Below are 27,390 nucleotides of genomic sequence, written 5' to 3'. Positions count from 1 at the left end.
TTAAATTAAAAAACTGAAGAAATGAAGCTCAGAAAAACAAAAGTTGTTACAAAATCGCGTCTTCTTCTTTATTTACTGATTATCAACGTGTAATCATGCATAAAACAGTACAATTAATTCAGGTTTCAAGCCATGCTTGGCATAAACCAGACCGGACGCGGCCAAACATACATGAATCCACTCAAATCACATCCGAGCAGCTCAACTTTTCTGTCTTCCATGCTAAAGACTCCCAAATCGTGGCCAACCATCAAGCTATCTTCCATGTCCAAACTATCGTCAGTGAAATAGATGCAGTTGGGTTTTATTAGCCCCTTGAAATCTTGAGCTTTAATGGCGGAAGTGTGGTTATGCCCCACGAAAATTGTCCACTCTCCTAAGCCATTGATGGGTTCCCATTCGCCTTCAAACTGATCATACCTGTAAGCCTCAAAGTCATAAGTCTCATGGCCGTAACGAGGGTTGTCCTGCACAAATCTTATCAGCATCACGAGCTCTCCACCAATGCCGACAAGATAAACTTTGCCTCCTTTGAAGGTAAAAGGGGGAGCGATTTCATCAACTCTCGGCGAAAAACAGCCATCGTCATCAAGATCGCACAAAACGAGCTTTCCAATCTCAGTAGTGGCAAGCAACTCCTCCCCCTTAAACAAAATAATGTCTTCATAGTTATTCCCTGCATCTTGTAGCACTGTCCATGTCTTGTCCCTCGCTTTGTAGCATACGAGCCTTCGCTTCTCTCCGAAAATCGCCAATACTTTGTAATCAAACGGATAGCGGGAAGGGTCTGCGGATAGCACAGCTTTGTGAAGAACACGTGAAGGGTCTTGATCGTAAAACGGAGAGGAGCAGAGCTGTGGGAGAGCGATTTGGGCGCGGTTGAGAGGGTTGAGGAGGGCGACAGACGACGTGGTTTCATCGCGCAAGATTAGCCACCCCGATGACGAGCCACACACAGTCTTTTCGAAAGCCTCGGGCAGTACGAGACAGTGGGTTTGGTGGGTGTAAAGGCTGAAGAAACACTTCAGGTTTTGGTTTTCGTAAGCTTCAGCGCCGTCATGAACGCCGTGGTGGTGGTGACGGTGGTGGTCGGGCAGCATGAGCCATGGGAAGTCGAGAGGGAGAGGATTGTGGGCAAGGTCGACCAACATGTTGGGTCGTGAATGAATATTAGGGTTTGATTTCTGGAGATGACACAGCTACGTACAAGCTACGTAATGGAAGTTCTGAATAATGATGGAACGAGTCTGAAGATATATATATATATATATATATATATATATATATATATGTATATATGTATATATAGACACACACACACAGTGGAGTTCCCAAATAGCTTGGACTAGGAGAGTAAGTGACCGCTCTATTAAGTTTTGATTACTTGTTTGGGAAGTTCATCAGATATTAACAGTAGAACTTACTCTATAAGTTTGGAAAGTCCAAAATATACTTTTATAGTGAATCGTAAATTTTTACAATATAGTCCTAAATATTCTTTGTAATTATAGACCGACATAAAAAGATTTTTACAATCAATTATCCACCAGAGCAGGTGGGTAGAAGAGGTTTTCTCCATTTGAATAAATAATTTCGCTTTTTAGAAAATAAATCACAACTTATATTAAATAGTTTCGCTTTTAATTGCATCAGGGTTTTTTTTCCATAAAAGCCCTACATTGCACTGTCACACATCAGATTAAGCGGGCACAATTCGATGCTATTGGTGGTGGGCCGCAGCCGTTATCTTTAAAACTCTTTAACTTTTTGTCCAATCTAGCTATTGAACTGTTTTTTGTATGGACTTGGATTGTCTGTCCTCTAATTGTGGTGCCCTCTCCGTGCCCTCCTGTTTTTGTGGTCACGGTTAAGTCACGTCAACATTTTATATTACTATTTTTTTTTGTTTTATTATTTTTATAAAAAAATAATATAAAATATTAACGTGGCTTAACCGCGACCACACAAAACAAGAGGGCACGGGAAGGGCACCGAAATGGGAGGGCAGACAATCCAAGTCCTTTTTGTATAATATTTATAATTTCAAAGTTCAATGTAAAAGATTCGAAAATTTGTGTCCTCAATTAAAATCACGTAAACTTAATGGTGGATGAAAGGTCTCCGGATCCCTTTCATCAAATCCACCCAATCACTTAATCCGGGTTCTTGAAATTTGATCTAACGGCTAAAGTTATTATAACTTTTAAAATGACCCCTTATTTTTAACTGTTTGATCAAATTTTAAGAGCCCGGATTGATTGATTAAATTGATTTGGTGGAAGAAATCTGAAGAGGATATCTTTCAAAAGGTGGAGGGTGTAAAAATGCACTTAATTCAAAAAATAGAAATAAAACAAAGAAAACTTGGACTTCCCGTCAACTGAGCCCTAATTTATACTGATTATATGAGAAATTAAATTTTCTAAACATATAGTTAAAACTTAATTAACCTAGCTGATTAATTTTCTTTTCTTTCTTTCTTCTGTTTATAAATTAATTTTCTTTTAGTCGCTTCTTAATTTCTTCTGAATCATGATATTCTCTTCTGCAAACCAATCCATAACACAAATCACAGACTATGGTGCAGAAAAAAAAAAATTCACAAACGCTTCAGATAAAAATAAATGACAAACTTTGCTTGAGCTAAAAGATAAACGATCATGCCAGGCAACGCTAACGCTTCATGTTCGTGCATGACAGATGATTCCGAAAGTCTTTAAATTGGAATTGGAATGCTTGTTTCCAATCCGACCCGACGAAGAAAAATAATTGCTGGTATTGCAGTAAACCACTATTTTTTCATTTCAAATTCCGACCCAAGTTCATAACAAACCAATGCAAATGATACACAACACTATATTACATGAGCTTCACCAGTGGCAACTAGCAAGACATGTTCTTAAAAGACAAAGCAAATCCTAAGCGTCGTGATTAGGGAAGAAAACATTGAAAATACAGGATAAATGTTGATAAGTTTGCACAATGATGCTGAGAGTAACAATGCTACTCATAAGATACCTTCGAACAAATTCGGACTGTCCTAAAAGCTCTCCCATGATGGAGTTAGTCTGCTGTCCAACTCTGTTCCACGATTTCCCTCACTCTTCGGTTGTACTCACGCTTGTTCTCGCTAAACATGCGAGCAGCTTCTGAATTTGCAGGAGAGTTTGGGTTCGGATCACATAGTAGTGACTGCAATAAGCATATGCAAACAGTTAGGATCTTCTCAACGTATACACCGCTGTTTATATTTGTAGGGTACTACTATATCCTTCCTTGAGACACTAAGGTGCGGAAACAAAATTTTAACATCCCAAAGACGATCTCATTTTAGTTATAAGCTATATAGATGCTTCTTGCCACATGTATACCTGGTTTCGTGCTTTTTGAGTTCATAAATATAACCAAGGAAACAACAATGCTATGCACACAATCAAACATACCTGGATAGACGTGAGGATAGCTGCCACGTCATATATAGGACTCCACTGATTCTGTAAAATATCCAAACAAATACTTCCATCCGCGTAAACTGACCAAATTTGAAAGAAAATTTGAATTTAGAAACCACAGGAGAAATGTTTAACAAGTAACACAAAGCAAATGCTCATGTCAAATATATGTGTGCTCCAACTTACTATTTGGATGAAACATTCTAGAAACAAATCGGACTGTTGGTGGTTTGTTCGGATAATCCTCGGTAAACTGAAGAGTCAACTTAAATGTGCCTGCATAGCTCCAAGCAAAGTTATTTGATGTATATATCAACATAATTAAGCTTATTCAGCAGAAATATGCATATAATTGTCACGTCAATGAGAAAAACGGCACACTACACAAACAAAGGAGGAAATTTATAAGTTATATCTTTTATTCCGGTTCTAGTTTTCAGCTTTTATTATTGGAAAGTAAAAAATTTTAAGAACTTGGTGAAATAAATAATACATCCGACTGCAACTAAATAATTCATCGAGATGAAAGCATAAACTCATTAAAAACAAAAGAAACAGAAATAGTGATTCCCCGCTATTTAACTAGAGCATAACATAGGTTCTGTACAGGCTGTTTGTCTCCAACCCTGAATATAAAATGGTGAATAAAATATCCCATAAGAACATAATCAAAAGTTCAGTGCAAGGATTAACTGACCTCCATCCCAAGGAGTATCATCGGGACTGCAATCCAAACCAGACAAGAAACGAGAAATTGCTTATCCAACCGTACTTAAACATACCGAAAAAATGAATATTAATGTTGCATAATAGAAGAGGAAACAACAGTAGATTTCTTATATGCATTGCATTTTTCCAACTTACCCAAATATAACAGCATTCCACAGCATTATATTGTTATCATGGGGAGCCCCACTAATCCCTGCAGGCGGGTCCTGTTGCAGCCTCTTGAAGTCTCTCATCAGCCTCTTCCTTGCAGGAGTCGACATCGCTAATTTGCTACCACCTACATATCATCAACCCATTTTAAAAAACCGTATTTTAGATTAACTATGCATTGAATGAAACCAATTTCATCTTGTTTTCCAATGCCTGCCAAAACATCAAAAACCATTTTTCTACACCACATTGCATACAACAGATATTGGGGCAACTCCATTTGCGCAACGGAAATACATAATTACCAACACAAATACTTTAAATTACGCCATAGATAGCTCAGCTGAGCTAAGTATAGACAAAATTCATAGCTCAAGACCTGAAATCAAGCTTCTTCTCAAAAAAAAAAAAAAGACCTGAAATCAAGCTCAAAAACTGGAAATTTCACTTCAATTAAGCAGCTTTTCAGATGTTTCTAAATATGCATGACAACAAAAAAGAAGCATCCTTTCTTCACTAATTCAACACCAACAAAAACACCGTAAATTCATATTCAGGTTACAAATACTCAGGGTACCAAAAAGCCAATAAAGCTAGACAATTTGACCCCAATCCAACGCAAAAATTGAATCTTTCTGTTTATACATGCGCTACCCGCCTAAAATATCAATCAATTATAACAGTAAAATGGAAAATAAATTAAAACAACAGAAATTGAACACAATTTGGGGAAACTTGGAGGAAGATTATCTCACCTGGAGCTCCGAATCTCCAAGAGGTCCCGATCCGAGCAGGCTCCGAATTGGGTTACTGAAGATGGTAATCAAAGAAGGGGTTTCCGAGGTGGGTTTGATCAGATCGAAGCCGAAGCCATTAGGTTTGGTGGGGAGAGGAACACAGAGCTACTGTGAGAGAGAGAGAGAGAGGGTGGAGTTTTGTTTTGTAATTAGCTTTATTATATCAAATATCAAGTGAACAAGAATTTGGGAATTTTGTGGTGTGGTTGGGGTCGGTCTACTCAGCACTGTCCCTACATGCTAGCTGCCCTTCTCTTTCTTTATCAGCTTTTCTCCTCAAATTGTGAAAGGAGGAATATTGTCTCCCTACCCTTTTTCTTTTTCATTTTTGTGGTGTTTCTAATTCTCTGAGAGGCTCAAGAGCTACCATTCTCATATCATAAACCATCTTTGGGTTGTCATATGATTTGGCTATAAATATTAAACCTTGCATTCGAGTCAGAGGAGCATTTGTTCTTGCACGTAAAGTTCTGAGTTTGAATTTTGATGATGATGCTAGTGTATATGGACAATTGTCAACCGTTGATGCATGTAAAGTTCGTTGTAAAATAAGACACATTTTAACAATGTAACGGTAACACTAACACATGATTTATATGAATAACTTATTAGAACAAACATAGAATCCAGCATCATCTAATATGAGTCACATCCATAACACAAACCATAATTCACAACCCTTATATATGGAGAACATACATATAGATGCTTCAGTTCATGATGATGCCATGATCAATACCAGCAACAAAGAATAACAAACCTTCATCCTCTCCCTAAAAAAACAAATGACTCAAACTAATAATAGGTCTTAGTTCAAAATTGAGCGTTATATTTGTGAGAACGTAGGCCAGTATATATAAAACACAATCCTACGAAACTAAATTCGTTTCCATAATAAATTCAGTTTCTTGTTCTTTTAATCCTAGAACAACATGGATTAATAATCCATTCTTATCAAGTCTTCCTATCCAAACTTGAAACCAATAACCGATTCTCCATACTGATACTGATGCTTATTCTTACACAACTATCAACCCTCGATCGATGTGCATTACATTCGTATTAAGGAAAGACAAGTATTAATTGACAATTCATTATCAAATATCATACTTGTACATAAACAACAGTCTCACCGACGGCATGATATTCATAGAAAGACATTGTATTCATGAACCAGGAATACAATGTATGGTTTGCTCTTTACAAATTATAATCACACTGTATTCATGACACACCAACCATGCGTAGCTAAAAATGTTGTCATTTCCTCTTGCTCCTTTATTGTCTCCCTTACAAGTCATGAGCTAGCTGAAAATGGATGCAGATCATATCAGGCAAAGAACTTACGGTGGGGCTTGGTTGGGTTTTAATTTCACCTTTCGCCAATTTTTCTTTTCACCTCGTTTTCATTATGCCACTTTCACATTAAGCGCCGCAGAGCTTTTATCTAGCGTAACTAAAGAATATATCCATATAACAATTTTTGTAACTGTTATTGTTTGAGGCAAAAGGTGGATGGCCCCTCGCATAGCTCTCCAGGGGTGAATGGCACTTTTGGTGATGTTGTCTGACAGGCTCTTGTTGCTTGGTGTGCTGCAATATAAGTTAGTAGTTAGTTTGAAAGGTGCATTTATGGGGTCTTTGGTGTAGGCCTTGAGGGTCACAATCAAGATTAACAAAGTGCTAGGCATGCCACTATTATCTCAGTGTAACAAATGTTGAAATAGATGTGCTTTGAGCGATTACTTGCGGCCTAAGTTACTCAAACTTCTTGTTATCAAAGGATTGTCACAGATGGGTTAAGTCTGTATTAAGTTCTTTTTCTTGCCTTGTAAACAAAGACTTTTAGTTCATAATCTTGTATGTTCGAAACGAAGGGAGTTCAGAGCTCTTTAAACCATTTCCTCAAATCCAGTTTGTTCTTAATGAAAGTAGGTTTATTAAGTTAACCAGATCTTGATGCAAATGAGACTCTTAAGTGGAAAACATATGGAAATAACTTTAATACATGCTGAAAAGTACATTAAGCAACAGATCCACTAATTTAAGGTGCAAGCAAAGAGACTCGAGCAAGATTTCACCTTGTCGGGTAAGGTTGAACCTCTTACAGCCACTTCTCTTTGAGTTTACAGGGGTTGTATGCTAAAAGGGATGGATGGTAAGCAAGTTTTACAAGAGGGAATCGATACTATGACACTAGGTAAGGTAGCAGAGCTTTTAAACTAGACAAAAGATAGCTTTTATAAGGGAACTATTGCTAAAATGACTGAATCTAGGTTGATTTCAGCTTTTTGGATGTAAATTTGGCTTGAAAGCAGAGTTTGTATGTTGTTTATTTGATTGGTTGAGTGTCCTTATCTCTGTTGTCTTTCCTTCCTTTTATAAGCGATTTGGCTCGATTGTTAGAGCTTTGCTCTTGCCCAAGGGCTCCCAGGGGCAGTGAGTCATCATGTATTTACACCTTTATGCCATTAGAAAGTGCTTTTTGGTTAGTAGTGAGCTGGTCTCTATCAGTTGTCACTTCAGTCATAGGCACATGGCCTATGCCTTGGCTGAGAGGGCTTTAGTTTGTCTCTGGGCTCGATGCTGGGCTTCGGGCAAGTCCTCATTTAATTTGGCATCCTTGGGCATTCCTTCATTCAAACCCAATATTCAAATATTAACCCAAACAGTTATCATCTCAATGAAAAATTGCTACTAATTCTTGTAAAAAAAAAAAAAAAAAAAAAAAAACGTACACCAAAGTGATAGAGATGTATTTGGTCACGCAAATGAATATAACCACGAGCTGGTGCCCTATTGGTAAAGCGCGGATTACGAGACTTCCTTAAAACTAAAAACTGGAGGTCTCAGGTTTAAAATCCGCTGCTGGTTTGGAAACCAGACTTGTGGCCAGAGGGAGGCTGAAAATGCCTCTGTGAGTCTTCCCAGCCCCCAGAAAGAGTGGATAACCATGGCTTACCACCAGTTGTCCCCTTTTAAAAAAAAATATATCAAAGCTTATGTCAGCTAATACCGTTTTCAATCCTTCTCATGTATATCCACGTCTAGGAATAAAGACAATTTACAGTCATACAATCACCACTATGTATCTTAAAAAACAGACTAATACACAAAAATTCAAACTCAATTTAATTACCTTGTTTGAATTAATTAGGGTTAATCTCAATTTACTACCCTAAAATTTCTTGGTTTTCAACATTTAGTACATGAATTTTTTTTGTCTCAGTCTAGTACCTAAAGTCATAGTCATATTTATGGAACACTTTCATATATCCATTAAGTTTTCCATCCAAACATCTGTTAACTGATGACGTGGTGTCTATATGAACAATGAATGAAGGCCACGTGTTACTATGGGCCCACGTGGTAATTATAATTTTTTTTTTCTAGGCTACCTCCTCACCCCAACCCCTTCCATCCCTTCTCTGCTTTGCACCCAAACCATCTGCACCCACTCTCCCCGCACACCCACCTCTCCTACCTCACGTCACCCCCCGCTCTCTCCCTTCTCTCAACTGCGCCCACCCAACCATGTATACCCCAGGGCCGGCCCAGGCCCAGTGCCACAGGGGCAACTGTCCAGGGCCCCAAAATGAAGAGGGCACCAAAATAAAAAAAAAACCCATATAACTAAGTATTAAAAAAAAAATTTCACAGCCCAAATAGGGGCTGGCAAGAGCCCAAAGGCAACAAAAGGGTCCAGAAAGACCCAGCCGAAAAAAAAAAAAAAAAAAAAAAACATAACAAGACATAACAGGGACCAGTGGTCCCAATCAAACCCTAATCCCTAATATACTCTAACCTTTCCCGATTCCCCACCCACCCACCCACCTCTCTTTTGTTCCCTACATCCCTCACTTTGCCTTCCCTGCCCATCATTTTTCTTTCTTTGAATTATTGGTGCTTTGGTTTGCTCTGCCGTCCAACTTCTTTGCTACAAGCTTTAATGGTTGCTCCAAACTCTCAAGCATGGAGACAAAATTATTTTTGAGGTAAATTTTTTAAATTTTAATTCTCAATTTATAATTTAATATAAAATTTTGCAATGCAAGTGATATAGAATTATATAATAAATTGATAATTGATGTATAGAATTATTGTTGTTGATGAATGATGAATTGAATTCTTGACTAATTGATTATTGAATTATTTGATTTCATTTCAAACCCAATTTTAGGTTCAATTTTTATAATATGTTTGACTATGTGTTAGTGTTTTTATAATATATAATGTGTTGGAATGATAATTTTGATAGGAAAATTTTGTTATATCATGTGTAGGTAATTTTTGCAAACAAATTATTGAAGCCATGTCTTTTAGGAAACAACTCTCTGGTAATATGAAAAGAAAAAAAAAGGCAAAGGATAACGAAATTGCCGAAAGTTTAAGAGGATCTCTTAATAAATTTTTCTCTACAAAGAATGAGTCAGTTGAAAATTTGAGAGAAAATAATGTTGGTGAAGAGCCACAAAATGTTATTGGGGAGTCTCATGATCATGAAAATGGTAGTGATTTAGAAGAAAATGTTGGTGATGAGTCTCAAGACCATGAAAATGGTGGTGATGTGGATTTAAATGTTGATGATGATCATATTGGTGTAGAGGAAAATATTGAATCTCCTGAACCTATTTTCCATATAAACATTTATGATCCAAGAGTTTGGGATGGTCTTAATGCAGAAATGAGAGACTTGCTTGTAGAAAATGGGCCAATTCGAGAAACTAATCTCACTTATCCTAAGGACAAACTCTCTAGAAAATTTTCCTCACACTACTATGATCGAAAATTACCAACGGGTGAAATTTATGATAGGAAATGGCTCGTGTACTCAAAAGAGTTGGATAAAGTCTTTTGCTTTTGTTGTAAATTGTTTAAAACAATTGCCTCAAAAAGTGAGTTAGCAAAAGATGGAATTAGTGACTTTAATTTTTCTGTCATTAAAAAGGTAAAAGAAGCCAAATTTTTTTCTGTCATTCTTGATTGTACTCCTGATGCAAGTCATGTGGAACAAATGACTTTAATTTTGAGATGTGTTGACTTGTCAAGTAGGTCAATAAATATAAGGGAGTATTTCATGGAGTTTTTAAGTGTGGAAGATACATCAGGACAAGGACTTTTTAATGAGTTGCAAGATGTCCTAAAGTCTCTTGATCTTGATATTGATAATGTGAGGGGACAAGGTTATGATAATGGATCTAACATGAGAGGGAAACACCAAGGTGTCCAAAAAAGATTGCTAGACATAAATCCCAGAGCATTTTACATGCCATGTGGTTCTCATTGTCTTAATTTAATAGTTTGTGATATGGCAAGTTCATGTCTTAAAGCAAAATCTTTTTTTGGAGCATGTCAATGCATATATACGGTGTTTTCCAACTCTACAAAGCGTTGGAATATTTTGCTTGAACATATTGATGGTTTAACTTTGAAGTCATTGTCAACTACTCGATGGGGAAGTCACATTGAAAGTGTTAAAGCAATTAAATCCCAAGTAGCCCAAGTGAGAAATGCTTTGTTTACGTTGGTGGAAATTACTGAGAATCCCCAATTGAGTAGGGATGCAGAATGTTTAGCATCAGGAGAACTTTCCAGTTTTGATTTTGTATTAAGTTTGGTTATTTGGTATGACATTTTGTTGAAGATTAACATGGTGAGCAAAAAATTACAATCTGAAGACATGCGTCTTGATGTTGCTGTAAAGGCTTTGGAAGCACTTGTTACCTTTTTTGAAAACTACACAGAAACTGGTTTGGCTTCTGCCATGCGTGATGCTAAAGAAATTTCACTTGAATCGGAAATTGACCCTGTTTTTCAAACTAAACGTCATAGACCTAGAAAAAGACATCATGATGAAGTTGATGGTAATGAGAGGGAACAACAGTCTGCTGAAGAATCATTTAGAACAGATTATTTTCTTGTTATAGTGGATATTGCTCTTTCTCAACTGAAACACAGGTTTGAACAGTTAAAGGCTTTTGAATATATTTTTGGCTTCTTGTTTGATGCACCGAAGTTGATTTCATTGGATGATCAACAACTAAAAGAAAATTGTATGAATCTTGAAGCACATTTGAAACATGGAAATACCATGGATGTAGATGGAGCCGACTTATGTTCCGAGTTACAGGTGTTGCAAATGATGTTACCTGAAGAAGCATTTTTCTCTAATAACCCTTGGACATCCATGGAAATAGCAAACTTTGTAAAAGAAACTGACATGTGTCCTAATGTCTTGATTGCTTATCGTGTACTGTTGACTGTACCTGTGACCGTGGCATCTGCAGAAAGAAGTTTTTCAAAATTGAAATTATTAAAATCTTACTTGCGGACCACTATGACTCAAGATAGGCTAAATGGATTAGCAATCTTATGCATTGAAAAGGATGAGATTGAAGACTTGGAGTATGATGATATAATTGATGATTTTGCTTCAAAAAATGCCAGAAGACAATTTCTTAAAGGTTGAAATTTCAAGGAGTTTTGCTAGGAATGGTTGTATATGATTGTATTTTTGATTGTCGGGGTTTAGGTATTATGTCCCCCCCGTTGTATATTTTCTCAAGTAATATCATTTGGGCGTGAGGGCCTAGCCCCCTAGCTTTGATTGGGTTCCAGCCCTCGTTAAATATTTTTTTAAACATATGTTTCCGTATTAACCTCTCCCAAATCCTGCGTAAAGCGGGAGCCTTGTGCACTGGGTACGACCTTTTATATGTTTCCGTATTAAAAAAGGCCACATTTTGAGCTTTCGCACTGGGCACCCAAAAACACAGGACCGGCCCTGGTATACCCGACCCACCTCCACCTTCTTCACCTCCATCCTTTGCAAAACCCCTAATCCCCAATTGCTCGCACGAAAATTAATTCATCATCGTCTCCACCTTGTCATAACAAATCCAAAAGCTTAAACAACTTCCTCTCTCGATGCTCTTCGTCATCTTCGCCGCCGTCAAACCCCAATGGGCGCTTGCCGTTTGTTGGATTGGAGGAGCTCCAATTCCATTTCAAGTCATCATCTCCATCGACACCGACGTCATCAACATGTTCATTCAAGCCACAAGACCACCGCCCAAGAAGCAGCAGAAAATGGCGACGGAGCGAGGTAACGATATGTCGTCATCCGCCTTGTGGTCTGCTGCGGCAGCTTCGCAGGTCTCAGCGGAGGTGAAGAGGGTGGGTGGGTGCAGATGGTTTGGGTGCAGAAAAGAGAAGGGATGGAAAGGGTTGGGGGTGAGGAGACAGCCCAGAAAAAAAACTATTTTTTTTTAATTACCATGTGGGCCCATAGTGATACGTGCCCAGTCATTATCTACATAAGTACCACGTCATCAGATAAATAATGTTTTGATGGAAAACTTAACGAATGTATGAAAATATTCCAGAAATATGATTTTATGTACTAAATTGGGATGAAAAACATTTCATGTGGTAAATGTTAAAAATAAAAAAAATTTAGGATAGTAAACTGAGATTAATCAAATTAATTAACTGTTTACAAATTATTAAACATTATTATTCAATTAAAAAACTATAAACTCTTGTGGTCTCTAGTATCATGTAGATGCACACTTGGGGGCACTTGAAAATGGCAATGAAGGTGGCAGAAACATCAAGCTCCCGAGCTGCGAATTCGCTGGGAGTTGTTTTGTTCAAATAGCTTGATGCACATCCAATGCTACTGTTATTCCCTATCTGTGACTGAAGGAATGGAGAAAGCAGTAGTACTTACTGGAAAGTGGTCACTCCATTTGAATTTCTGAGCCAAACTGATACTACTGTCTCCACCATCTGCTTGCTTAAGATGACCTAGGGTTCCAGTAATGCCAGTTGTCCCAACAGTACTGTTGTTGCCAATGATTGATGTAAGGGCGGCGGCTAAGGCGGATTGGAAACTAGGGTCAGCTGTGATTGCCTTGGTTGCAGCTGCAATAGAGTCTGGTCGAAACTGATGCGGAACTCCTTGATGGGGATTAGGGTTAGGGTTAATATTCTTCTGCATGTAGTTTTGGTACATGCTGTTTTGCAGGGGCTGCTGCCTGATTCCAAGACTACTTAGTGGTGCAATTTGATTCTTGTTACTGATATTATATGGAGGTAAGGGGGTCCTCCAAGAAATGTTGGTGTTGGACTCAGAATTTGATCCAAAGTTGTGGCTGGTGGAAGGGTAAAGTTGACGGGAAGAACTTGATGAAGAAGAGAATTTGTTGAGATGGGACAAGGAATTGGATGTTGATGAAGGGTTTGAAGTGAGGTCTAAGGTGATTGTTGGGAGAGAAGATGAGAGTGAAGAGTTGGGTGTGTAGAATCTGGATTTTGAGTTATCAGAAAGGTAGAAATTGTAACCATGAAGATCGTGCGCAGCGGTAGTTGATGGGTTCAGGCTGCCAGAGCTTGAAGATGATGAACCGGATAATACCATGGAAGCAGCGGCAGAGGTAGTGGAAGCCATAGCTGTGGCTGACATCGGAAGTGGGTGATTGTGTGTTCCTTCATAGGTGGTGATTAAGATGGATATGTCCTCTGCAAACCTTTGTACCTAAATTAATTACAAATCAAGAAATTAGCGTACAATATATTTTTAGATACCATATAGTGAATCATATTATGTGACAGGTGATGTGTCAAACACCGACACAGATAGGTGCATGCATTTACCTGTTTTCTTACTGGACACGAAGGTGCAATGGTGCAACGGTAGTAAGCACGAGGGCATGGATTTCCTTTTGCAATCTTTTGCCCATATTTCCTCCATTGGCATCCATCATTCATCTGCGTCCAAGTACAATTATGCTTAGTAAATAAAATCTCATGGTTACAACAATTAACCAATCTTTAGTAAATTCCATTTTTGCATGCATATGAACTACTTAATTTCATTAATATGTGTGTAAACTAACCGTTGGGGTGTCACATCTGGCTCTCACTGAAACCCTAGCTTTCTTGGCTGGGCTCTGTTGCGCAACTTCATCTTCTATAGCACTTGATCTTATTGTCTTGAGAACTTTTTTTGGTTGCCAAGTCTTACCAGCTTCTTCCTTGGGCACTTCTTCAAGGCTGCTTCCAGGGCTTGGATTTGCCAAGGGCACTTGATCAGTTGTGGCACTTGATTTAGCTGCTAATTCATATTTGCAGTCTAGCCCCAATGACAAGCTCTCTCCATCTGACTCATTTTCTACATTCCCTTGACTAGTGCTAGGGTTTTTATCATTCTTTTGATTCCATTTAGGTTTTCCAGAAAATGATCCGAGGCTGAGTGACACAAGCTCGGATTCCTCGTCTTGGTTATATTTCTTAATAGTACTTGGAATTGCAATGTCCTTGGACTTGTTTGCTTTTTGTTGAATGTCATAGAACTGCATTTGAAGTGTCTGGTAGTCCTCCGTTATCCGGTCCAAGTACTTCTTCAGCCTTTGGTTTTCTTCTCTAACTTCACCCATTTCCGCTCTAGCAGATTCAAGCTGATAATCCTATAAAATATTTGAGAAATAAACTCGGAAAATTTAGTTCTCTCTAGCCTTTAATTGATTTTCTTTATATATATATATATATATATATATATATGATAATAAACAAAGTGAACATAAGTACCTGTTCCTTTAGGCTTGATGAAGTAGATGCCACTGAATGATCAGGTTCCGCCGAGGACCCCTTTATATTACTTGTGGTCGACATCTGTTCAATTAGTATCATACATAGTTTATTAAAATTCATTGATGATATTTAAGTTCAATTGAAAGATTGAAGAATAATTAAACCTGCAATGTTCGTTACATGTTAAATTGTAATAGTTAATAATAACCGGACACCGTTGCTTCCTTTTTTCTTTTTCTTTTTTGTTACATCAAAGGCGGTTTCGAACTCTAAATTTAGCCACCACTAGGCTAACCCTATTAACATTGTTGCTTTCTTCTTATTACATGATCATTCCTAAACTGAATCAAAGGTTTTATACTTAAAACAAACAAAAGCATACAACTCTAGGCATCCATAAGTCATACATCCCTGACTTCAAACCGCTAGATGGCCAAATTAGCTCTGGTTTATGCACCGCCCCATTCCAATACTTCACTATTAAATAATGAAAGCCAATTGTGGATGTTGATTGATGGTGCATGTACCCTAATTTCAGGACCTCTAATAATGAAAAATATTTATCTGCTCACGATTTAATTACCTTTCAAATATAGTTAATCAATTATAAGTTGCGCAAGCATGTAAATCCAAAAACTTGGGGAGAATTCAGATCAGTGAGAGATGGATTTAAATCCAATGGCTATATATGACGAGAGATATTTAATTATACACGTTTTATTTACTTGAAATTCAAAAGAACTAGAAAAAAAAAAGATAATACAAGAAATCATGCTAACATTAAAAACTTTATTGATTTCTTTGAAAAAAAAACAATTGATTTCAAGAAAAAAGGGATAATATTTCCTTCAAGTTCAAAGGTACTTAACATATATAAAGTTAAAATCCATAACAAATAATGGCCATGTAAATCTTTGTTATAGATCTAAACTCATACCATAATCTTTTTCTTTGTGTAGGAACAAGATAAAAATAGCTTGTAATCCTTCAAAAATTGCATAATTAATTCTCCCAAAATCACAAGCTCAATCTCCATACACACACACACACACATACATAGATACATATACATAGATACATATACATAGATACATATACATACATACATATATATATATATATATATATACAAGATTTCTTGAATTTCTGATAGATATGGAAAGAAAACAGAAACAAATTTTAGATGCAATATTATTATTATTACTATTATTATTTATTAATTTCACTTACTTTGAGAACAATTATGTCTTCTTTGTAACCAGCTTCTTGATCATCAGCGATACTACTAGATTCAAGTACTATTCTTTCCTCTTCCATTTCTGATCCTCCATGGCTATTAGATTTTCCGGAAGCAGCCTCCATTGTTTTCTTCAGTTTTCTCTCCTTTTGCTATCCTCTTTTCGCTAATTCGATATTCTGAGGGCCTCCTCAATCTCTACTCTGCTTATATAGACAGCGTGCAGTATTTGACTCAACCCTTTAAAAGTTTGAAATTATTAAATCATATATCAGATGAGATAGCTTATATAACTATTATACAATAAGCTAATAACTTAAATGACCACGGCACACAAAATGTCAACTGCACCCGTTCTCCAATTGCAGCAAAAGAAATACACACTACAACGATATATTTACACTGAGACGAAAATTTGGACTATGTTATACGTCGAGTCAGTTATAATTTGATTCCTGTTTTCTCATCACATACGAGAGTGAAACCAAAAACCTCTTTACTTAAAAGTCGAGATGAATATTACTAAACTGTAATGCTAAGTGATACTACAAACAATTTCATTATAATCTTGTTAAAAAGGAAGAAAACAAAGAAGAAGAATTCAACATCAACGTTTGAGATACATGCTACGAGACAAAGGGTAAGTTAGGGAATTTGTAGACTAAATTTGTAAACTAAATAACGTATCACCAATAAGCAATAAGTACATCAACACTTAAGTAATCCAATCATAATCAACTTTTATGTCATTTAATTTACCAATTTAATCTCCCAAGCAGTAGCTAGAGACAAAACTTTGAATAGTTTGAAGGCTTTGAAGTTTCGTATGTTACAAAAGTCACATGGAGATCGGTTCATGGTCAAACTTTAATTGTCTATAGATTTAATTCAGGGGTGCGGTATTAGGGTTTTGTATCTACTGAGAAAAGTTAAGATTTAGGTCAACTATGGGTGTTAATTACAAGTATTATGGTCAGTTCAAGAATTTTTCTTCTTGGATTCATTTGTCTATGCATTTGACCTTAACGTAAATACCATGTGATTAATTCATGTTGGAATTGGAATTAGATGTAGCTCTCCAAAGTCATATGATGAAGGATGACTAGAGGTGATCAGAGATTGATATTATGCCTTGAATAAGTCAATGTTTGTGTACAATTTTCAAAGGATTAAATAAAACTAGGATTACTTTTGGTGCATTGTCATTTGACAAATTATGCTAGTATTTTATTTGGATAACAATTCTACAAATTAGTAAATAAAATGGGAAATTTGGTGTTTCAAAACTTTGACAAATTATGGGATTTTTTATTTTTATTTTTATTATTTTACAAAAAAGGGACCAGCTAGTGTTCACCACCCTTCCGGGGGATTAAATGAATAGAACGATCGAAGAATATACTACATTTTCTACATATCATAGCAAATCCGTCGAAACCCATTAAATTACTTGGCAAAGCAATATGAAGCAGGTCTTCAACCCCATTTTGCCAAAATTAAATAGGATACTACGTGCATTCCCTCTATAGGGGATGGACTATTCTCCACTTACAAATAACGTATTTTTACTGTATAAATTTTATAATCAGAACCGTTTAATATCTTAATCTTCATTTGAAGATCTTTGCTACAAAAATCATTCGAACTGGATATCATACCATCCCAATGTATCAAATAAATCAATGGTGTAGATACCAAGTAACATTTATGATAAACCGTTGATTTATTTCATACATTTAGATTACTAAATGATTCAATGATTTGTTTATAGAGATGATCTTCAAATGGAAATCAGAAGATTGAACATTCCCATTATGAAAGTTTACGGTGAGATATGTTATAAATAAGTGGATGAATGAACTCATCTTCTAAGGGTGAATGCAAGCATTATTCCATAAAATATTGAATATTAATATGCAAGCAGTCCACTTGTAAGCGCAAGAAAAATACACACACACACATAAATTTAAACCTAATTTGTTATTGATTAAGTTATGAAACTCTCAATAATACCACAACAATTGTACTTAATTATCAATACCACCTTATTAGTTACCATACAATGGCCGTGTTGCATATGATGTTCCCTTGGTGTTTCAATTAGATTGGTTAAACTTAACCCGCCTTTATAAATTGTTTTACCCTGTGTGATTTGTCAAACTGAGTTTTGAGAGAAACTGTGTTGCCAACAGACAAGGAATTGTGTTAGTATGTGTGAGTGTAGTTGCGTATTTAACTAAATTTAAAATCAGCCACTTAGTACTATGCGTAAACCATTGTGTATCAGATGCTAGAGAGAGAGAGAGATAGAAGAGAGAAGAGAGAGAGAGAGAGAGAGATTTAGCTAAGAAGATTATATTTTTCATTAAGCTAATATATGATTTTATACAGCTGCAATATATTCATTTCTTACTCAGCAAGTTATTGTAACTAACTCTAACAACATTCCCTAACTAACTCAGCTGATCTTTGACAGGTGGCATACTCTATAGTCATTGGATTACTATCCTAAACACTATGGTCTAGTAATATTCCTCTTCACTTGTAAGTGAGAGGTCTTAAGTTTGATTATCGTCAAAGACGAATTTGAACCACATTATTGCTAGCCTATTGTGAGGCTGCGCCCACCCCTTCCCGTTAGTGTAGATAATATCGTTTATTCAAAAAAAAAAAAAACTAAATTCAAAATCAAATTATTATGCCGAGTGGGACGCTGAGGACCTTACATCTTTGTTCAATGTAAATACGAGAATAGAAATTAGAAGTTTAAATCGTTCCATTGATAGAGAGCAAGCATACAAATAATCTCTGAAATAGAAAAACACAGATTTGTAATATATACTATACATGCAACTAAATAAGAATAAGTACACTTAAAGTGAGAGAAGAGAAGAGAATTTAAAATCAAGCTATCTCAGGTCAGATAATTGCCATATCAGACTGGAGACATGAAATCTTCTTATTACTTGTTAACAAGATAGTGTTAATATACAGACGCGGGATTAATCAAATAGTAAGTAATGCCGTTCAATATCTTTTCCCATTTATATGATGAAGTATATTCATATCTATATATAATTAAAACTAAAGGTGAGTTTTGCTTCCTAGTTGTTCATGCAATTACATGCACATTTCCGTGTAAGTTGAATTCCAACTTAATATCTCTTTTACCATTACAAAGGTCAACCCCAACACAGTAAGGCTCTCTGCTTTGTAAGGGTTGGGGAGAACATCTATCATACATAGTTTTACCTTTACTTTGCGAAGAGACTGTTTCCACGACTCGAACCGGAGAAAATATTAGGGTTTAAAAGTTTAGAGCAAGTACTTAAGTAACTTTTAATCTGTTCAGATTACTAGAATTGATCCTCATAATGTATAATTTTACCTCTTATTAACTTAATGCAAATTATCATTCAATTAATTGGTAAAGATTATAGATCGAGGAAGCCCTGATCAGTTTATTAATTACCCAGAGATCAGAGTCGACAGCCTAGGCAGAGATTATATGGTAAGATTATAGCAGTACTGTTCATGCTAATTATGTTACTAATTAATCATGTAGATTATTAATGCCTTAAAACTAAGTTAACATGCTTTATGAGTTTTTAATCAAGGTAGATTTTACTCGTTTAATTTTCGGATAAATAAAGACCCTAATTAAGTCAACGAATTATTTAGATGACTGAGATATGCCTACATGAACCAACCAACCAAATAACTAAATAACAATGCATGCTTATATATGTATATGGATCTTACATATATGTTGTTTATCAGAGTCAATTGTTCGAAAGCTTCCCACTAGATATTGTTTTAATTGAAGTGGAATCTAGCAAGAAAAAGAAATATAGAAGCAGGTGGTGTAAGCTCTCAAATGTCAATGGGTGGTATATACAACGCAAAACCCACCGATCCCAATATTTTAAGAACTATTTCTTTCTGCATGGATAAAAAATAAAGGTTTCAATCAATAATGTTCAAAAGGTTGATCGACACTAGAGTTTTCACAATTAAAGAACTTCTCGTCAAACATCCGACTTGAAGAATAAAGATGTCTCGCTGACAAAATTTTCTCTTCAAGATAGATCATGCACGCCACATATTTTGACGGAAGTGCAACGTTCCTTAGGTACCATTTGGTACGCAGATGAGACAGAATGAGACGGAACGGGATGAAATGAAATAGAAGTTCCATGCTATGTTTGGTGTACGCTCAGTTTAGAATGGAACAAAGGATTAAATGACAATCGTACTCACCCACTCCGACGAGTTCGACCTTACCTGAGCCACCGCCGACGAGTTCAATGTCATCCCTCACATCTTCCACCTAATCCTCGCCGTCTCATCCCTTGAGGGACGGCGTCGACCACGTCCTGCAAGTGGGTGGTCTTGAGGTTTTTGAGGCATAGGGCGACGGTCTCGTCGTGGGACTAGCATGGAAGAAGGAGGCGGCGGGAGGAAGGTGGGGTTTGGTTCAGATGGGTTTACCGGGATTGGGTTAGCCTGGGTTTGTGTTGGAGGAGGAGGAGGAGGGTACAGGAGAGAGGGAGGGTAGATAGTGAAATTAATGAAAAAGATGAGGGGTGTTATTGTTTAAAAAGTTATAATTTGGTGTTCCATGGGCTGGAACAAGTCGTTCCAGGGGGAGGGTGGCACAGAAAATTGACTAAAATCCATTATACAGGTCAACGCATCCCAAGCAAATTGGCACACCAAACGTGGGGGGAGTGTGTCCCGTCCCATTGCGTTCTGTCCCATTCCATGTACCAAACAGTACCTTAACTTTCAAACGTGAGATTTATGTTCTCAACACTTTTGCTTTTGTGTGAAGTTATTTAAGATTAATATGTGGATATTACACATAAGGTGACGTGAGTCGGTGAGCTCAACACGTTAGCTAGGTAACGTTATGATATTATGAAAAAAAATGTTCTATTATAAAATTATTAACAAAATACGAGAAGTGGTTTAACTCTTTAGAAGTACATACGAAGTCCCTTCATTCCCTGATATGAGCAATTATTGTAAAATTAATCAGTTGATGAGCATATTCAAGTTTACATTACTATGGTATGTCTAGAAGTCATCACCAAAGAAAAGGAGAAAAAAAGCCTAAAATGGAACCAATGAGAAAAAAAAAGCTAAGATCGTCAGCAGAGGTGACTGCCGACCATTGACCATGGCTTGAACCTTGATCCGATGGCTCTCAAGGAACCTTCTATGGAACATATATTTCCACTTCAAAATCAGTCCAAAATGTTAAAGCCAACATAGGTTCAAAAATACATTCCACCATCCAATCGTTTTTCTTCTTAATAGAGAAAAAATATTGTGTTATATAAGAACTACGTAATATAACTAATACACCAACTAGAGTATGAATGAACATGTATCTATCGTACATTATTAACTCATATTCTAATATAATATAGCTATATCACTTTAATCATATTTCAATCTCACATATTTGCTACTTGCAAAGGAATATCAAATGTCCAAAAAAATTAGATAAGAATAAAAAAAAAACTAAACATAAGGAATCGTGGGCCTAATTTTTTTTTTGGTCAAAAGGTAACATTTTATTACCAACACATCATACGTACAAGACCAGATGCTCAAAAACACACGAAGCACAAAACAACATGAGAACCTCCAAAACAACAATAAAAGAAAAGCTCAACCCAAAAGTTAAGCCCAACACAGCAAAACACACTAGCAAACCCTAAACACCTAGATCATCTTCCGTTGCCGAAGCACTTGCAGTACTTGCCACCGACCACGAACAAGTTCTCTTGTAAACGCCAAAGATAAGAACTAGCCAAGCCCCTGAAATAAAAAAAAAGAACCAAATTTCATCGTCCTCTAACAAACAACCCACGGCTCGCAATCGCAGCCACCAAGAGAAGGAAAGAAAAGTACTCCCGTCAGGTAGATTCGTGGAATATATTGATTGTTAAAGGTCAAGCATTGACTGATGGTCTCGAAGCTACTATCGCAGGCTTTCAATATATAAAAGTTGATTGAGGATGATTCCAAATTGCTCATAGATGGTCTCCATCCCTTGGTCTCTTTGAACTTTGGCTTTGAATATTCAAAAGCAGGCGTGTTGCCTTTATTTCTAAGGAAAATTAATGAGGATAATTTGAAAATTTTGAATTTTAAGGACAAAATAAAGGAAAATTAATGAGAATTGAAAATTTAGTGTAAAAATATGTTTTTTTCATTAAAGTGAACAATATCGGGAGTTTTTGTCTGATCAACATTTATAATTTGATTCTCTTCCTATCGAGGCTTGTTTAGACACACATGTAAAGTATATATATATTTTTTAATTTTTAGTCGTTAGGTCAAATAAATTGAAGAAAATTAAATGACGAAAATTAATAAAGAGTGTGCAAAAAATAAAAATGAATGTATGAATAAGACCATCTTTGTGTCCTTCACATGCTAATCCTTCCCCACAGAATTGGATCCACTTTGAACCTGATGCCCAGAGCCTAGGGATTAAAGAATCTGAGTCTTTGATTTGTGTAGTTTGTGTGAAGTAGGTCAGTATAATGAATTAATGAAAATCGTCTAATTCAATTTGTGTGGCCCATATTCTTTTATTCCTATGCTCTGGACTATTGAGAATATTGATATTCATTCATTGTAATAATGATGAGTTGCATGAGGGTATTTATATTTACCCTTCACTAAAGTAAAAGAGGTAAAAGTAAAATCTATACAATAGTAACTTTCCTAGTAACAACCTAACTAACATTTTTTTTAGTACATCAATATTTTTACACTAAGGGGGGAGTTTGGTTGAGCCACACAATGTGCAGCCTAATTTAGTATCGAATTCATCATTCACAAGATTTAAACCTAAAACCTCTCACAACCTAACTAGGGGTGGGCACTTGAACCCGAAAACCGAAACCGAAACATGAACCAAATCGAACCGCACCAAACGATTTGGTTTTGCGGTTTCAAAACGATTTCCGTTTGAAATCGAACCAATTGAAGGAAAACCGGTTTGGTTTCAGTTCCGGCTATCTGAAACAGAACCGAAATCAAAACTACATAACTTTATTAAATGTTAAATTATAATTGGTTATTTCATTGAGTCCATACATTTAGTATGGACTCAACCACATCATAACATGGCCACATAATCTCTATCTTTTCATTCTTCTAGTATGTACTGCTTAACTTTATTCATCTAAGATCTAACTCTCTCTCCCTCCGCTTTATTCAAGCTCCTAGCCTCTAGAGTTCAGAGTGCTAATATGGTAAAAACTATGATTTATAACTTGTTTTAGTTAAATTTACTTATATATTTGAGAATAATTTTAGGGTTAGGTTTAGGGTTGGGTTTAAATCAAAAGGGGATTTGGTTTTTTGTTGGTTAGTCTTCGATTTTTCTTAGATTATGAACTCATAATTGGGTAAGGAAGTGAGGCTATGAGGCTAACTACAATAAATAATGTTGTATTTGGGCTATCGAAAGACTTGTTTTTATTGTCAAAAGTCAAAAGGGGATTTGATTTTTTGTTGGTTAGTCTTCGATTTTTCTTAGTTCATGAACTCATAATTGGGTAAGGAAGTGAGGCTATGAGGCTGACTACAATAAATAATGCTGCATTTGGGCTATCGAAGGACTTGTTTTTATTGTCAAAAGTCAAAAGTCAAAACTTGTTACTTGTTTATTAAATCTGTTGTAGCTTTCAATTCAAACTATTTGTTTGTTCATCTTCAAATACTTATGGTAATCTAGTCAGAAATTAGTTGTGACTCTTATAAGATGGGACACACATGCTTGTGATTAATCTAAGCTCCCGTTGAATGTTCAAATTGCCAAAAGTGTGTCTTAAAAGGGAGGAGGATTTTCTCCCCTCCTAATCTCTCTCCCATTTCCTTTCCTCCTATTTGAACGATCACGGTTAAGCCACGTCAATATCTTATATTGATTTTTTATAAAGATAATAAGACAAAAAGCAATGTGTGAGAGAAGGGGAGGGAAGGGGATGAGAATATGAGGGGAGAGAATCCTACTCCCTTGAAAAGCAAAGAAAAAGTAAAGAAAATAATAAGAAAATTTATCAGATGATAGAGTGTAGAAAAAGCTACACATAATTTATGGTACAAGGCAACACAGCCAGGATATGCAAATATTTCCTTCAACTGTTGTTAATTGTTGTTGTTGCTTACTTTTTATTTTATGTTTCAGTCAAGTTTTGAAGAATCTAGCAAACATAGTTGGGTTGCTCACTCTTCTACAGGTGACTCCCCTGAGAAGCCAGAGGATGAGACGATAGAAAGTGTGCTAAAAAGGAAAAGGAAAGATAAAAGTTTGAAACTTGAATGATGCAAAGTAATAATGTATGTTGTATGCATGCCTGATTGTAATTGAAGCATGCTTGATTGAATTTTAATATTGTATGCATGTTTGAACAATGCAGTAATAGAAGACATGCAAAATGAAAAACAAACAGTAAATGTTGCTCATAGAAGATAATTGAAGTGTGTATCAAAGGAAAATGAAATGAAATACAACTAGGTAATCATAATAGTTTTTTCAAACAATGAAACCGCACCAAAACCGTTTAAAACCAAACCTAACCGAACCAAATGGTTTGGTTTCATTTCGGTTTTAGCCTTAAAATCGCATCCAACCAAACGGCAAAAACTTGCGATTTTAGTTTTTGTTTCACTCAAAATCGCACCAAACCGAGCCGCGCCTAACTAACATTTGTGGTTGTTACCGCTACAACTTACTGTTGTAACTTTATCTTCGTAGAGACACTAAGGTTCAACGTGGATCCAATTCCCATCCCCATAACCTAGACTTTAAAATTAGGATTTTGTGCCATTGGGATGTGAAAAACTGAAGTGGCAGCCTGGCAGGTGGCAGCAGTAGTTACAGATTACAATCATAAATATAGGAACAGAAAAACCAAAGACTGCGGCGCGAGAGTGAGTCAGTGACAGCTTCAACTCGACCTCTAACTTATCCATTTACATTTACATTTGCTTTTATAGGGAGGACCCAAAAACTCAAATTTCGTTCACTTCTGCATCCGCCACCATGAACAGGATTCTGGTTTCAAGAGAACTCAGAGCCAGAGCCCCGCAAACTGCCTTGAGCTGGTTCAGTTCACTCAACCTCTCAAGGTGTGATTCTCTGTTTACTGGATGAATTGCTGGGTTTTGGTTCGTGGGTTTTGTTGTAAACGTCAAAAATATATCTGGGTTGGCGTTGCTTTGTGGATTTTATGTGATTTAGGATATTGGGTTTTGTTATTTTGCTGATATCGGCCGTTGGATGCAAAAAAAGTTGCAATCTTTTGCGTTAGATTATCAAATATTTTGATTTGTTTTTGGATGATGAGGAAGTTGATTTGTTTAGGCTGGTTAAACGATGCCGATTAGTTCTGTAGACTCAGATAACTGGAAAAATGATGTCTTTTCAGCATCATCATTCACCAACGGTTTCTTTTGGTCTGCAGTTATGAAATGAGACCAAATTTTAATGGTTGATTTCGTCTTGGTTTCGATTATGATTTGATCGATTTTCCCGTTGCATCTACCTTTGGAAAATGAATTTTGCTTTTAATTCAAGACATACTGTACCTGTAAATTTATGTAATTGTTGATGAAAAGAGAGGAATATCTGTATCTGATGATGTTTCTGCAGTAGCATTTTATCATTGAAAGGAAATGCTGGGAGATTGGTTTTAGGCCACCATTATTTCCTGCCGTATAATTGAAGAATTTGACAATTTTTTGTATGTCTTAGTGTAATGGCTTTTCTGGCGATAATCTTAACAGTTTCGGTTTCTCTGTTTTATGGCAGATCTATTCACGGGGTACCCTTTGCAACTGTTGAAGTGGAAGAGATATCGGGATCACAGCCTGCTGAAGTTCTCAACTTGGGTATGTCTCACATTTTAGCAGTACCTGTCATTTGCCAGCGGAAATTGGTTCCCATGAAAAGTGCTCTGCACTCGAACAGTAATTGGTCTTGGAGTTATAACTGGAGACTAAAAACTCGAACGATTATAACCTGATTCGTTAAGTGTATTTCCTTACATCAACTTTTTTGATAGTATTTTCTATGTTATCTTTTTTATACAATGGTGTATGGACCTCTTGTTAAAACTGACCGGGAAAAAAAAAATCAAGTATGAAAAGAAATGTTGTATTTTTTCAGTGCAGGGTAAATGGAAGAACACTGATAGATGGAACACAATTTTGGATCCTTTAAATGGGGAGCCATTCATTAGAGTCTGCGAAGTTGATGAAACAGGAATTCAGGTATGCCTGCAGATTGTATGGTACAAGATCCTGTTTTGCTTTTTTAACAAATTTATCATTTCCTTTGTTGAGTGCATGTATGTTGAGCACCTGAGCACCCATCTCGGTTAATACTATAGGCACTTTTCGAAGTGCCTACTTTCTTTCCATCCTGTCCTATTTTGATTTCCCTTTGTAATGCAATGTAGTAATTAGCTTAAACCGTTATTTGTTCCATGTCATTGATATGTACAGTAACTAATGTTTTTTGGACTGCTGGATTGCTATTGCAGCCATTTGTGGAGAGCTTGTCCAAGTGCCCGAAACATGGTCTTCACAATCCGTTCAAAGCACCAGAGAGGTTTGTGTTTATTATTATTTCTGTTTCTGTGTCTTCATTTATCTTTAGACATCATCACTTTCTCTAGATTACTCGCATAGATTCATGTAATGGTAGAGGATAGCAAGATTTTCATTTACTTTTCCCTTTTGAAGAACTCGACAGGGATATTCTAAAACAGTTGAAACAAAAATTACAACTGATATACCATTTTTTGCAGGTATCTTATGTTGGGGGACATATCTGCAAAGGCAGGTCACATGCTTTCCTTGCCAAAGGTAACAACTGTACATCAGAAAGACAATTTTCTTCTTTTGACCTCCTTCTGTTGGATTATGATGATGCAGTTCAACCATTTTACATGATATATTATAGTTTTATGAACAATTTTAATATTGTGTGGCTGTCAGGTTTCTGATTTCTTCACAAGATTAATACAAAGGGTTGCTCCAAAGAGTTACCAGCAGGCTTCTGGTGAAGTTTATGTTACTCAAAAATTTCTGGAGAATTTCTCTGCTGATCAGGTACGCACTAGAAACAAACATCAGCACAGTTCACGTTTATGTTTTCAGCATATATGTGAGAGAGAAAAGGGCCCACATAGTATAGTAGTAGAGTAACATTTCATTTATTTACTCTTGGTTTAAGCACAGTACAATGCCATTTCTGTGACCAAATTCACATAAAATCCTTTTTCCAGTTTCGTTACTATCTTGTTTAACACATGTGGCAGGTCCGCTTCCTTGCAAGGTCTTTCGGGGTGCCTGGAAATCATCTTGGACAGCAAAGTCATGGTTTCCGTTGGCCTTA

General features: G+C 36.4%; 5 protein-coding genes across 5 annotated transcripts in view; 2 read left to right on the top strand and 3 right to left on the bottom strand.

Moving 5' to 3' along the window:
* Window positions 1–125: 125 nt before the first annotated feature.
* Window positions 126–1,151, bottom strand: LOC103413048 (F-box protein SKIP23-like). Its single transcript, XM_008351544.3, has one exon. The coding sequence runs from the start codon at window positions 1,149–1,151 to the stop codon at window positions 126–128; it is 1,026 nt and encodes a 341-aa protein (XP_008349766.2).
* Window positions 1,152–2,778: 1,627 nt separating this feature from the next.
* LOC103447849 (ubiquitin-conjugating enzyme E2 2) lies at window positions 2,779–5,496 on the bottom strand. Its single transcript, XM_008387053.4, has 6 exons — window positions 5,087–5,496; window positions 4,317–4,458; window positions 4,150–4,175; window positions 3,639–3,728; window positions 3,444–3,532; window positions 2,779–3,192 (listed from the first exon to the last, which is right to left on the bottom strand). Exons 2-6 carry the CDS (start codon window positions 4,439–4,441, stop codon window positions 3,064–3,066), a joined length of 459 nt encoding a protein of 152 aa, XP_008385275.1. The 5' UTR covers window positions 4,442–4,458; window positions 5,087–5,496; the 3' UTR covers window positions 2,779–3,063.
* Window positions 5,497–9,440: 3,944 nt separating this feature from the next.
* Window positions 9,441–11,597, top strand: LOC114820941 (uncharacterized). The gene has a single exon (XM_029092296.2). It carries the CDS (start codon window positions 9,441–9,443, stop codon window positions 11,595–11,597), a length of 2,157 nt encoding a protein of 718 aa, XP_028948129.2.
* Window positions 11,598–12,566: 969 nt separating this feature from the next.
* Window positions 12,567–16,192, bottom strand: LOC103437802 (WRKY transcription factor 72A-like). Its single transcript, XM_029093233.2, has 5 exons — window positions 15,953–16,192; window positions 14,720–14,803; window positions 14,029–14,598; window positions 13,787–13,900; window positions 12,567–13,667 (listed from the first exon to the last, which is right to left on the bottom strand). The coding sequence occupies exons 1-5, from the start codon at window positions 16,082–16,084 to the stop codon at window positions 12,813–12,815; spliced, it is 1,755 nt and encodes a 584-aa protein (XP_028949066.1). The 5' UTR covers window positions 16,085–16,192; the 3' UTR covers window positions 12,567–12,812.
* An 8,582-nt stretch (window positions 16,193–24,774) lies between these two features.
* Window positions 24,775–27,390, top strand: part of LOC139191327 (probable aldehyde dehydrogenase) — a 10,456-nt gene continuing 7,840 nt past the window's right edge. Inside the window, exons 1-7 of the mRNA XM_070812011.1 lie at window positions 24,775–25,118; window positions 25,801–25,880; window positions 26,158–26,261; window positions 26,534–26,601; window positions 26,801–26,858; window positions 26,991–27,104; window positions 27,314–27,390. The exon at window positions 27,314–27,390 is cut by the window's right edge and continues 7 nt beyond it. Coding sequence (XP_070668112.1) covers window positions 25,033–25,118; window positions 25,801–25,880; window positions 26,158–26,261; window positions 26,534–26,601; window positions 26,801–26,858; window positions 26,991–27,104; window positions 27,314–27,390 — 587 coding nt within the window. The 5' untranslated portion in view covers window positions 24,775–25,032. The remainder of the gene's footprint in view (window positions 25,119–25,800; window positions 25,881–26,157; window positions 26,262–26,533; window positions 26,602–26,800; window positions 26,859–26,990; window positions 27,105–27,313) is intronic.

Source organism: Malus domestica, chromosome 14 (assembly GCF_042453785.1).
Source record: "Malus domestica chromosome 14, GDT2T_hap1".
NCBI classification, from domain to species: domain Eukaryota; kingdom Viridiplantae; phylum Streptophyta; class Magnoliopsida; order Rosales; family Rosaceae; genus Malus; species Malus domestica.
The sequence above is the reverse complement of the archived record's forward strand: the minus strand, read 5'-3'. Positions and strand labels throughout refer to the sequence as shown.